Source organism: Carcharhinus amblyrhynchos, unplaced genomic scaffold (assembly GCF_965287045.1).
Source record: "Carcharhinus amblyrhynchos unplaced genomic scaffold, sCarAmb.v2.hapA scaffold_44, whole genome shotgun sequence".
Lineage (NCBI taxonomy): Eukaryota > Metazoa > Chordata > Chondrichthyes > Carcharhiniformes > Carcharhinidae > Carcharhinus > Carcharhinus amblyrhynchos.
In genome coordinates this window covers 929543-943370 of record NW_027649785.1, presented here as the reverse complement: position 1 = coordinate 943370, position 13828 = coordinate 929543, and the positions used below count along the sequence as shown (strand labels likewise).

Here is a 13828-nt window from a genome sequence, read left to right as displayed (position 1 = left end):
AGTGTGATCAGCAGCAAGTAGAGGCTAGGCCGTAGAGTGTGTGCTTAATAGAACAGGAGGAAATCTCCCACACCTTCCAGTCACGTTTTCAATTCTACTGTAGGGTGTTGACGTCACTGATTAGGCAAGCATTTATTGCCCTTTGAGAAGGCAGTGTGGAGCCACTACAATCCACGTAGTGTAGGTACAACCACAATGCTGTTAGGGAGGAAGTTCCAGGGTTTTGACTCAGCGACTGTGAAGTAACAGCGATATATTTCCAAGTCAGAATGATGTGTGGCTTGGAGAAAACTGCAGATAGTGGTGTTCCTATACACCTGCTGCCCTTGTCCTGGGCACTAAAGCTCATGGGGTTAGAAGGTGTTTGGTGAGTTTGTGCACTGCATCTTGCGGATGGTACACATTGCCACTACTATGCATTGGTGGTGGAAGGAGTGAATGTTTAACATGGAAGTGGACAGAATAAACTGCACTTATCCAGGCAAGTGCAGAGTATTCCAACACATTCCTGACTAGTGCCTTGCAGATGATGGACAGCTTTGGGGAGTCAGGAGACGAATTACTCTCTGCAGAATTCCTAGTCTCCAACTGCTCTTGCAGCTGAAGTATTAACATGGCGAGTCCAGTTCAGAATCTGGTCAATGGTAATCTCAGGATGTTGCTATCGGAAGTACTCAGCAATAGTACAAAATAGGGCAAAAGTCAAGTCATTCAGCCCCTCCAGCCTGTTCTGCGATTCAATAAGATGATGTCAAGGGGACATGGTTAGATTTTCTCTCGTCAGAGATACTCATTAGCTGGGACTCCTGTGGTGAAAGTGTTACTTAGTCACTTATCAGCCCAAGCCTGAATGCCTCCAGGTCATGCTGCATATGGACACGAGACTACATCAGTATCTGAGGAGTGGTTAGTACTGAACATCAAATATCAGCAACCATCCCCACTTCTGACTTTCTGATGGAGGTAAGGTCATTGATGAAACAGCTAAAGATGGCTGAGCTGAGGACTCTACTCTGTGGGGTTCCAACAGTGATGCTCTGAGACTGAGATGATTGACTTCCAATCACCACACCATCTTCCACTGTGCCACGCATGGCTCCAACCAGTGAAGAATTTTCTCCCTTGATTTCCACTGACTTCAGTTTTGTTACGGTCCCTTGATGCCACACGCTGTCAAATGCAGCCTTGATATTAACGGCAGTCACTCAGCTTGAGTTTAGCTCTTTTGTCATGTTTAGACCAAAGCTTTAATGTCCTAGAGATGAGTGGCCCTGGTGGAACCTAAACTGAGCACCAGTGAACAAGCTATTGCTGAGTAAGTGCAGCTAGGTAGCACTGTTGATGACACTTCCTACACTTCACTGATCATCAAGAGTAGACTGATGGGGTGGCAATTGGCCAGGTTGGATTTTACCTGCTTTGTGTGTACAGGACATACAATTTTCCATATTGTTGGCTACATACCAGTATTGTAGCTGTTCTGGAATGGCTTGGCGAGGGGCACGGCTAACTCTGGAGCACGGCTAACTCTGGAGCACAGGTCTCCAGTACTGTAACAAGACACCATCAGGAGCTATAGTCCCAGCGGTATCCAATGCCTTCTGCAGTTGAGTGCCCTTGGGAGGGGTCTGGCATAAGCTACCCCCTTTTCTTGGGCTACAGAAATGCATCGATTTTCTGGGATATTTCCATATCAGAATATACATCTTAGAGAACATGGTGTGGCACAGAGCACAGTGGTTAGCACTGCAGCCTTGAGGGTGGCGCGGTGGTTAGCACTGAACGCTTAGGGGTGGCACGGTGGCCCAGTGGTTACTACTGCTGCCTGATGGCACCAGGGACACAGGTTTGATTCCTGTGTGGAGTTTACACGTCCTCCCCGTGTCTACATGGGTTTTCTCCAGGTGCTCCGCTTTCCCCTCTCGGTCCAAAGATGTGCAGGTTAGATGGATTGGCCATGCTGAATTGCCCCTGGATGTCAGGGGGGCTAGCTGGGGTAAAAGGATAGGGTTATGGGGATAGAGCCTGGGTGGGACTGTGGTTGATGCAGACTCGATGGGCCGAGTGGCCTCCTTCTGCACCGTAGGAATCTATGACAGGAAGAATATAAAATAGTCTAATCCTTAAAAGGAAACAACAGCCTGGAAAATTCACTTCCAAATCCTTCTGCTGTATCAAACAGACTCTTAAACTGTATCTGCTGTCCACGACCAATGAGAAGATACTTACTGAATCTGTAAACTGGTAGGCGACAAACTTCCTCATCAGTGAAATCGCAGTTGCTCGTTCTTCGCCAATCTGAGAAAAGAAGAATATGACAAGCTGCAACTCTCAATTTCAACAACTACAAATCCAGAATCTGAGAAAAACAACAAAAAGGAAGACTTTTCACAGGTATAACATCAGCTGAAATTCACATGGGGCGGTGAACGCGTTCTATGCTTGTAGAACATACGGGGCTGCTCGAGAAATGAACCATCTCCAAGGTGCAAGTTCAAATGAGCTGCAAATTCACCAGCACCACAGGATCAGTGGCTATACTGCATCTGTAGTCACAAAGCACCACACTCACTGACAGCACAGAGTTATTTATCACAGTTCAGCTGCAGGAATTAAATATTTGCAACTGTTCTTAAATCAGAACCATAACTCAAGGTCCTCTGGATGACAGAATTTCTGAATCGCTTTCCCAAGTGACAGTTTTTACAAACAAAAACTTGAATTTGTTCCTCCCTCGCTATTAAATGTAATTACAAACATAAGGGAGGGAGAATAAGGAATGGCTAAGAAACCAGCAATGTCCACATTGTCCACTAGATGGTGCACAGTACTCAAATGTTAGAACCCAGTCCCACGCTAAATTCATGGACTGTCTGAAGCATTGAAACAAACTCCTGATCATTCTGTCCATATCAATGGAGGTGCTTCAGCTAACATCCTCCCCTCCAGAAAAACTAGAGAAGGATTTCCACCCACCAAGCTAGTTCTGAAGGTGGTAGTTTCTACTGCAATATCTTCCATGACAATCGAAAGCTTTTACAAGGGGGAAATCATGTTTGACAAATTCAATAAAACGTTTTCAGAATGTAACTGGTAGGGTAGATAAAGGTGAATCAATAGATGCGGTATACTTGGATTTCCAAAAGGCATTGAACACGGTTAATCGTTAATATCAGGGTTCATGGTGACATGAACTGAGGATTGGTTGACAGACAGGAAACAAAGGGAGCAGAGTTAAATTGGACATTTTTAAGTTGGATGTAACTGGTGGAGTTCCACAAGGATCAAAGCTGGGGGTTCTGTTATGTGCAATCTATGTTAATAACTTAGACAAAGAGACAGAGTATAAGAGTTAGGGTTGTTTCCAATCTAAAGCAAGGTGGAAAAGTAAGCTGTGAGGAGGACACCAAGAGATATAAAAAGATCAAGTGAGCAGGCAACGAGGTAGCTAATTGAACTGTGAGGAAATGGGGCTTATTCACTTTGACCATTGAAGTCTGCACCAGGTGTTACCTTATGTGGAGAGAGAGTCTGGAATGATAGGCAATAGTTTGATAACTGAAACAGCAAACACTTGTTTCTAGATGTGCATAAAATTGTTGATGCCTGCTCACCTGATCTTTTTATATCTGTGTCCTCCTCGCAGCTTACCTTTCCACTTTGCTTTAGATTGGAAACAACCCTAACTCTTATACTCTGTCTCTTTGTCTACATTATTGATATAGATTGCACATAACAGAACCCCCAGCTTTGATCCTTGTGGAACTCCACTAGTTACATACAACTTTAAAATGTCTAATTTAACCCTGCTCCCTTTGTTTCCTGTCTGTCAGCCAATCCTCAGTTCATGTCATCATGAAACCTTATCTTACCGATTAACCGTGTTAAATGCCTTTTGCAAATCCAATATTATCTTGAAATATATTGCTTTTCTGCCATGTTACAGTGGTTGGCACTGCTGCCTCACAGTGCCAGGGACTCAGTTTCAATATAGACCTTGGGTGTGTAGTTTGCATGTTCCCCTCATGTCTGCATGGGTTTCCCCCAGGTGCTCCGTTTTCCACTGGCAGTCCAAAGATGTGGACTGGCCATGCTAAATTGCCCCTCAGCACCCAAAGATGTGTAGGTTATGTGGATTAGCAGGGTAAATACGCGAGGTTACAGGGATAGGGGGCTGGGCCTGGGCCAGGTTAGCCCAGACTCAATGGGCCGAATTGCCTCCTTCCGCACTGTAGGGATTCTATTCTCTTATTGCAATTCCCTGTCTCTGTGCCCCCCCCAACCCCACGGGTTTCAGCTCGCGCATCTGGGAATAGCCTTACCTTACATTTCACAGTCCACAAATTAGGATCCCTGTACAAAAAGAAAAAAAAGGGGAAAAAAAACCAAACAGGATTAGTCCAGAGAACGTGTGTGGATTTTGTCCAATATATTGATGAATTTTGCAAATTTTGAAAAGTTTATTGAAGATTCACTTACTTTACACCGGGCAGTAATTGCTGCTGCGTGATGTCATCCGAGAGTTCATCTGATGCGCCGTAGAAACTATAAGAACAAGAGGAGAGGAGATAGCAGGTTAAAAAAACATACGCTCACATCTGTAGATGGCTGCATGGAACTGAATCAGAGCAAGCTAGGCAAGGCCAGTCAAAGACAGCTGGGATAATTCTGCACGGTGCAAGGTTCATAGAATCATAGATATAATTTCAGCTGAGGGCTCACAGTTACACATTAAAATGCAAGTTTAAATCTGCAAAACACATTATATATATCTTCTTATTACCATTCTATATTGCTGTTAGATTACCGACCTAAAGCTTGGTCCAGGGTCACTGTTGCCTAGCCTTATATATCTAATTGAGGTATATAAGATGCCAAAGGGGATTGACAGGGTATGTGAAGAGCAGATGTTTTCCCTTGTGGGACATCCTAGAATGAGGGGTCATAGTTTTAGGCTAAGGAGTGGCAGATTTAAAACAGAGATAAGGAGGGATTACTTCACTCAAAGGGTGGAGAGTCTGTGGAATTCTCTACCCGTGATGTGGGTATGCCGGCGTTGGACTGGCGTAAACACAGTAAAAAGTCTGACAACACCAGGTTTTAGTCCAACCGATTTATTTGATAATAGACTCACAAGCTTTCGGGGTTAGCCCCTTCGTCAGGTGAATGGAGAGTTCTGGCCAGAACTCTCCATTCACCTGACGAAGGGGCTAACCCCGAAAGCTTGTGAGTCTATTATCAAATAAATCGGTTGGACTAAAACCTGGTGTTGTCAGACTTTTTACTGAATTCTCTACCCCACAGTGCAGCAGAATAATAAACAAGTTTGAGGAGATAGGTAAGTTTTTAATTAGTAATGGGATGAAGGGTTATGGGGAGCGGACAGGAAGGTGGAAATGAGATCAGCCACGATCGTATTGAATGGCAGAGCAAGCTCGAAATGCCCACTCCTGTTTCTAGTTCATAGATCAGAAAATCCCTACAGTGCAGGAGGCCATTCAGCGCATCAAGACTACACTTTGACAGCGTCTTACCCAGGTCCTCTACCCTGCCCTATCCCTGTAACTCTGCACATTCGCTACGGCCAATCCATCTAACCTACACGTCCTGGGACACTAAAGGGCAATTTAGCATAGCCAATCCATCTAACCTGAACATCTTTAGACCGTGGAAGGAAATCGGAGCACCCGGAGGAAATCCACGCAGACACAGGGAGAACGTGCAGACAGTCACCCAAGGCTGGAATTGAACCCAGATCCTTGGCGCTGTGAGGTAACAGTGCTAAACAGTTGTTCAATTATGCTTATATGACAGGGAGATAGGTGGAAGAATTTATTCAGCCCCAAAGAAATACCATTAGGCTTTTCTTACAAGATTGAAAGCTGTACAACATTTTAATGCTAATTTGTAATTGGGAGCGAGTTCAAAGTTACAGATACTCCAAGCTCATCCTTTTTATTCCAGAGTGTATGGCTCCACCTTGACTGGTGATGACTTGGTTAATGTTCAAGAAAGCTTGGACGAAAAAGACATTTGCCCTACCCTTTCTACAGTCCCGATGTGATTACCAAAATTATAGAGCCAAGCACCTCTGCCAATCCCCCCCACTACTCCACACTCATTTCCTATTCACCACGAATCAGACGCTATCTATCTGTGGAATCAATTCCTTTCCTTGACAGGTCAGTACCACAGCACCAAAAAAATCCTTTAAGTTTATTAGTGTCACAAGTAGGCATACATTAACGCTGCAATGAAGTTACTGTGAAAATCCCCTAGTCGCCACACTTCAGCGCCTGTTTGGGTACACAGAGAGAATTTAGCACAGCCAATGCACCTAACCAGCATGACTGTGGGAGGAAACCGGAGCACCCAGAGGAAACCCACATAGACAAGGGGAGAACATGCAGACTCTGCACAGACAGTGACCCAAGACAGGAATAAAACCCGGATCCCTGGTGTTGGGCAACAGAGCCAACCACTGTGCCATCGTGCTGCCCCCATTACACCTTCCCTCATGTTTGGCAATGGAGTGGGTTCAGAGTCATAATAGTTAATAATTTTTTTAAATACACAACACTAGAATACTTACTGATCTCCTGCAGTTGGCTTGGCATATTTATTCATATAATATTCACCAAGTTCCTCCTCTCTTTTGTCTCTGTAAAAGACAGAATTATTAGCTGTAGCATTCAACAGGGCTCAATATCCAAAACTGGTGCAGTAACATGAAGTATAGAATGTAATTATTTTGACATAATCAAGGGTACAGCAACGTAACGGTTAAATTACTGGACCAGTAATCCAGAGACATGGGATTAATTCCCACTACAGCAAGAAATCTTGAAATTTAAAAAACTGATGTCAGCAATTCTGACCATAAAACTACCAAATTGCCGTATAAATCCTTCCAGTCCATTCATGGCACAGAGGTCAGGGACTGGGGCATAGGTTTGAAGTAGTTGATAGACAGTTTAGAGGGATGATGAGGAAAATACGTTTTACCCAGAGGGTTGTGGGGTCTGGAACTCACTGCCTAAAAGGGAAGTGGAGGCAGAAACACTCATTTATTTCAAAGTTGTCTGCACATGCACCTCGAGTGCCGTAACCTCCAGGGCTACAGACCAAAGGTTGGAAAGTGGAATTAAGTTGGCCAGTGCAGACATGATGGGCCAAGTGGCCTCTTTCTCTGATGTCAGCTTTCTATGATTGACATGATTTCAGGTCCACAGCAATGTGGTTGACTACTCCACTGAGAGGTGATGGCCTAGTGGTATTATCACTAGACTGTTAATTCAGAAACGCAGCTAATGCTCTGGGGACCCAGGTTCGAATCCCGCCATGGCAGCCGGTGGAATCTGAATTCAACTTTAAAAATCTGGAATTAAGAGTCCACGAATGAAACCATTGTCGATGGTTCAGTAATGTCCTTTAGGGAAGGAAATCTTGCATCCTTACCCGGTCTGGCCTACATGCGAGTCCAGAGTGAGAACAATGTGATTGACTCTCAAATGCCCCTCTGAACAAGGGCAACTAGGGATGGGCAATAAATGCTGGCCCAGCCAGTGTTGCCTTGTCCCACAAATTAATTTTAAAAGTCGCAAGGATTTGAGAGGTGAAAATTTATTTGATGTAGTGTGTGTGAACATGAGTTCCACCTCAGCAGTACCCGCATGGGAAGGCACCAGAAAGGTAGAGAAATAATCTCAAGCCAATCTTATTGGAAACAGGTTGCCCACTTTCTTGGCTAAAGGTGACAACATTAGAGGTTGCTGTCAGAGATACTACCCTTGAATTTAAGAGGGAAGTGGAAGAAGGATTACCTCCAGTGATTCAGCAATCTTCTTGCCCCTGAGTGATCTTCATCAAGCACTAGGTTGTCGATGTTGGAGGCTACAGAGTACAATAAAGAAGATGAAGAAACAACACAATGGCAGGCAAATTCACCCTTATTAGCTATTGCTGCATGAGTGAACTTCCAATTTTTGCTCTCTCTACACTGTAGCTCCCCTAACAAGGGTTGAACACCTATAGAAGCAGACAGATCAACTCACACTCCCATCAGGAACGAATCTCATGACTTCCTCAACTAAAAAACATTTTTAAACAAGATGGAAGCACAAATTAACGCCAAATTATATCTGGGATGGCCTAACAAAGTCACATCTCGATTTTACCTTTCAAAGAGGGGCCCTGCTGTGAGAAGAATGACTTGCAAATTTATGAGGGTTTTAATTAAAGTGGTATCCACAGAGCAGAAATGTAACTTAAAACAACTGCAGTTGAGAAGCAGAGTTGTGATTATTTTTAACCCTTGCTGTTTGGCAGACGCTGGGAGTTACTGACTGGATCATGACCTCTTCCAGAAGTTAAAGCTACAGAATTCTCTGTGAAGGCAATCAGGAAACTGGACACACTTTGTGGCATGGACAAGGACTTGTTTCCCATAATGCAGGCATTCTGTGCCCCAGGCAACATCTGATATTGAGATCATCTTGAGATCATCTACTCGAGAGTAATAAGAACATAAGAAATAGGAGCAGGAGTAGGCCATCTAGCCCTTCGAGCCTGCCCCGCCATTCAATAAGATCATGGCTGATCTGAAGTGGCTCAGTTCCACTTTCCTGCTTTCTCCCCATAACCCTTAATCCCCTTGCCTACCAAATACCTATCTACCCACGTCTTAAATATATTTAGCGAGGTAGCCTCCACCACTTCAACGGGCAGAGAATTCCAGAGATTCACCACCCTTTGAGTGAAGAAGTTCCTCCTCAACTCTGTTCTAAACTGCACCCCCCCCCCCTTATCTTGAGGCTGTGCCCTCTAGTCCTGCTGTCCCTTCTGAGCGGGAAGAACCTCTCCACCTCTACCCTATCCATCCCCTTCATCATCTTATATGTCTCAATAAGATTCCCCCCTTATCCTTCTAAACTCCAACGAGTACAAGCCCAGTCTATTCAGCCTCTCTTCGTAGCTCAACCCCCTCAACTCCGGTATCAGCCGAGTGAACCTCCTCTGCACTCCCTCCAAGGCCAAAATATCCTTGCGCAAGTGCGGCGACCAAAACTGCACACAGTACTCCAGCTGCGGCCTCACCAGTGCCCTGTACAGTTGCAATAAGTAGACATGGGAGCCTGAATTGCTTTGCTAATTTATGCAAACTCAGTCTAAACCTGCAAGTAATCTAGAAGAATTCGGAATTTGTCAGTTCATCAATCACCCCATATTAATACAATGAAACAAACTAATAACCGCCAATAATTCACCCCTCTTTCCAAGGTGTAAAGCAATAAACATCAAGATCCCTGTAACTATAGCAATGAACGTGTTCAGTCTGTACCCTTTCCCATGGGCTTGAGAGCCATGCCCATCCAGTTTAAGTCAGTAGAGCACTACAAGCTGGAAATATAAATCAGCAGACAAGCAAAGGTTCAGGAGAAATACATGCAGCAGAGTCCAGTCCAACTGCATCACAATTTTGCATTGTGTGCACCTGCCCTCAGGGAGATGCCCAGCAGAGAATGAGAGGAAAGGGGGAAGGCACTGAGGTATTCTTATAGCCAGTCACCCAGCTCGACACCTCACGATGAAACAAGACTGCCAAAAACTCAGACTATTGTCCCTTTTCTGAAGCAGCAAATATCCATGGAGAACTCATAGAATGATAGGAAAACACCACAAGTTGATTTACCCAGGAGGGACAACTGTGGCAGGTCATCAAATAGTGCAAATCTTTAAACCTTTCTCCCAACCCAGCCAGCCTTTCATATTAATCCTGAAAATGCGCTTAAAAACCAGTCCATCACATTAACTGAGAAAGTCTTTAGATTTCCAAACCTGAGATATTAACAAGAGCTAGGTTCTAAAGGAAAAATAAAATTCCATGATGCCTGGTCACTGGTGGAATCGCCAGCACGTACAATGTGAAAGGAATGTGGATAATGCAGTAACTGATTCACCAAACTGGGAATTCCCATTGTGGAGTCCAGTTAAGGATGCGGAGTAATTCACCGAAGAGAGGAAGCTAAATGGGTGGACACGTAGCCCCAGGCTGCTCTCAAAACTCAACTGACAGAAGAAGAATGGTACTAGTGGAGACTTTGGAGCGGGACTCTGCAGTCTTTGCGAGTCGTGAATGATCGAAAGAGGATTGAGAACGGAAGGCTCCATGAATGAAACAGCCACAAACAATGGTCATCCCATGGCAGCTTTCTATTGTATTCTGTTATTTAATTGAAAATACCTTTTCCTTGCTGGGGAAGATGGAGAGGAAACTAAGGATGCTTGCAGTGAAAGTGTTTCGTCTCATTCGGAATAATTTTTTTGAACATGCGCACTGACAACTTGTTCTACCTAATCATTACCTTCCTCAACTCCTCAGCTGTCTCCGAATCGGCAGACTGCTTGTCAGGATGAGCAGGATTTTCCTACAATCAAATAAGACTTTGGACCCCCCAACAAACTCTGTTCTCTGGCCTACTCCGTGGCAACTCTGAGGCTGAGCCAAATTCTACACAACCGCGATGTCATATCTGGTTAAAAGATGAGCTTTTAAGCACAATTCCACTAAGACTGCCCACTCGGTAATGTCACTAACTTCACGAGCTTCAGCTACTGCTGAAATTCCTAAGTCCTTTTATATTCTAACATCCTCTGGTCCCCACACGGTAAATGTAAGGGTAACCAGAGCTCTCATCCTTACTGCCACACTGGACCTACTGCTAGGTTGTTAGGAGTCCCCCCAAAGCTTTCCGACAGAACAGCTATTGCCTGTCTTGTGTGGTTCTCAGGCCAACACTGCAAGAGTGGCACCCATAATGGAAAGCCTGGGGTAGGAATTCCTCGCCGTTAGTAGCAGGCTCCAATTATTGGCTAAGTCTCAGCGAACCACGGCTGAGGGACTCAATCGGCTTCAAGGCTCTACAGCCCGCGGCTGAGAGGCTCGAGAGCTTGCACAAGACCCAGCAGAACAACACAGACACAGTGCGCTATGGCTGCAGCCCTTGAGAATGTGGTGCAGTCGCTGACGGGCTGCAGAGCATGGCCCAATCTCAAAAGAGAATTTGCTGCGGCCAATGATGGGTGGCCCCCTTTTATCCCTATTACATCCTCCAACCCCACAGATTTCTGAAATGACTCCTCTAATTCTGGCCTCTTGAACATTCCCCATTTCCATTATTCAACTGTCCAGACCCTAAGCTCTCCCTCCCCTAGACCTTGTCACCTCCTTTAAGGTGCTCCTAAAATTTATCCCTTTGACCAAGCTTCCAGTCTTCTACCCGAACATCTTTGTGCCTGGTAATGCTCCTATGAAGCAGGAAGTTTCATTACATTAATGGCACTGTAGAAATACTGTCTTGATGTTGCTGAATTTCATCAAGCAGCAGTGGAACTTGAACCATTACTTTAACAGCCCACCAACCAAAAAGAAATTAAAAGACTGACAGCCAGATGGATCAATGTGGCACATCATATAAATGCAAATTACAACTTAAATAAAATCAACCACAAGCTTAGTGCACATGGGCTTTGAAATTAACCTGTTCTAATATTAGCATTGGAATATTTCAGAAATTAACACTATTTTTACAGTTTATCAGCGCTGGCCCATTCTCCGATGGAACACCCACTTTTACTCGGATAGAAACATTTACGCAAACTGATTCATTAAAACGGGCAAAGGATTTTTGTTAATGTTTACATGGAGCAATTTCAAAGCCCTGAATGACTGCGATCCACAGACTAATTTGCGTTAAACTCAAAGTGATATATGGAATCGTGCACGTACCTTCAATTTCTTCTGTTGAGAAGGCAACACAGTAAACAGCCAAACAATACCACCAAAATCAATCACATGGTGAACAGGGAACAAAAAATGTAAGGACAAAAATTAAAACATGGCACATAAGCAGGAATGTATGATGCACGCTCAAAACTGAAATGAAAAGTACACAAGGGTAAAATGGACATGTTTTCAAAGAGAATGCTCACAGACACAAATGATAAAATACTCTTACATTCAGGCGTGGACTCAATAAAACTAAACACATTTGATTTTCAAACATCCCCATTCATCTATTTGATGATGGAGATTGGAGTCTTGCAGTAAATACTCTGGATCACTGAAGTGTTAAATGCAGCAAGGACATCTACACCTGCCAACGGATATTCCGTGGTAGTCCTCCTTGCAGTCACGGAACATCGGTACATTTTTCAATGGTAACCAGTTAGTGAATGAATCTAAGTCCTTTTTTTTTAAATATACACACATATAAGACTGCCACAAGTCTTAAAGAACTTTGCTCCAGAGCCACCTGGTGGTTAAAACCAACTCAAAGTTGAACAAGTAACACCCACACAGCAATTTGCATTACTGACAGGGGACCGAAAATCGGGACATTACAGGGCTTGCCAGTAGGAGCATGCACACCTTGTTAGCAAGATTTTTAATGTGTGTATATTTTACCCAAAGCCGCACAGATTTGGCAAAGGCTTTACCACATCCATTTGGTTAAAGTCTATCGCTCTGCAGGTTTACAGCCGCATCAACACCACCTTAATTCCAAAATGTGGACCTACATAGGAAGACAAAGTACTGGAATCTGAGATTAAGAAATGAACTCCAAATAATCTATTTCCTTTTCGGAATAGAGGTATGAAAGCAGTCTGGTTTTAGGCAGGTACAAATAAAAAGTATTGTAAACAGTTTAAAGCTTATTTATTAGTACCACAAGTAGGTTTACATTAACACTGCAATGAAGTTACTGTGAAAATCACCTCATCGCCACACTGGCGCCTGTTCGGGTACACAGAGGGAGAATTTAGCATGGCCAATGCACCTAACTATGGAAGGAAACCGGAGCGCCTTGAGGAAACCCATGCAGACACATTGTTAGCAGCGCTAACCACTGTGCCACCAGTAATTATGGTAAGCTTATATGGCAAAGATAACATTTTGGGAAACAAGAGATGGAAGTAGACTAAGAGCTGGAACACAGTTTCTGCGTTCTGAGATGGGTCCTTCAACTCTGACCCTAGGTGTGGGATTTTATTCTTAGGCTGTAGATACACTCTGGTATCTGCTTAACCTATGTTATTAGTAGTAGATCCAAATAGGTTTTACAGCAGGCACTCTACTCCTAAGCATGATTCCAATCAACACCACCCCCACCCCCCCCCAACACATCACTAACTCTCCCTCCCATTCTCTCTCTCTAATGCTGACTGATGTCAATGGTGCATTATCACCTACATCATACATTAGCAGGCCCTATCTGTTTACCTTTTATTCAAAACAAATTCTTGATTTCTCTTATTTACATTTGTTCCTTTATGCTTTACTCATTTGATCACGTGTAAGTTGATGGAAAAATTATTCACCACACTGAAAGTCATCAAGATCATTAGGGAAAATCATACAGCATACCTTCCCTACAATTTCTTCCCTTCATGCCCTAACAGACCTGATTCTAGCTGGGGTTTAGTCCCACAAACTACGAGAACCATCTCCAAAACACCCAAGTGTTAATGCTTCTTGTCCAAATTAGTACAGCGAGTGCAGCCACAGCAGCTTTTCTTTATATCGCTTCTTTAAAACAGCCAAATGCCAAGAGTGCTCCAAAGAAATGTTAGTGAAAAGAAAATCTGAGCCACATAAGGAAACACTAACAAAAAGGTTTCCAAAAGCTTGATCAAAGAGCCAAATATTAAAGGTGGAGAGAAGTAGAGGGGTTTGGGAGAAGAACTTCAGAGCTTAGGGTCTAGGTAGCTGAGGGCACAGCTTCTAATGGTGGGACAAAGGAAATAGTGGATGCACAAGAGGCCAAAA

General features: G+C 43.9%; 1 protein-coding gene across 2 annotated transcripts in view; it reads right to left on the bottom strand.

The window, feature by feature from the left end:
- Positions 1 to 13828, bottom strand: part of supt5h (SPT5 homolog, DSIF elongation factor subunit) — a 79335-nt gene that overhangs the window by 41511 nt on the left and 23996 nt on the right. Inside the window, exons 5-10 of one of the 2 annotated variants that reach the window (XM_080181980.1) lie at positions 11789 to 11800; positions 7824 to 7893; positions 6593 to 6661; positions 4480 to 4545; positions 4323 to 4353; positions 2230 to 2298 (exon numbers count right to left, since the gene is read on the bottom strand). In XM_080181980.1, coding sequence (XP_080038106.1) covers positions 2230 to 2298; positions 4323 to 4353; positions 4480 to 4545; positions 6593 to 6661; positions 7824 to 7893; positions 11789 to 11800 — 317 coding nt within the window. The remainder of the gene's footprint in view (positions 1 to 2229; positions 2299 to 4322; positions 4354 to 4479; positions 4546 to 6592; positions 6662 to 7823; positions 7894 to 11788; positions 11801 to 13828) is intronic. The other variant, XM_080181981.1, reaches the window with a different exon arrangement.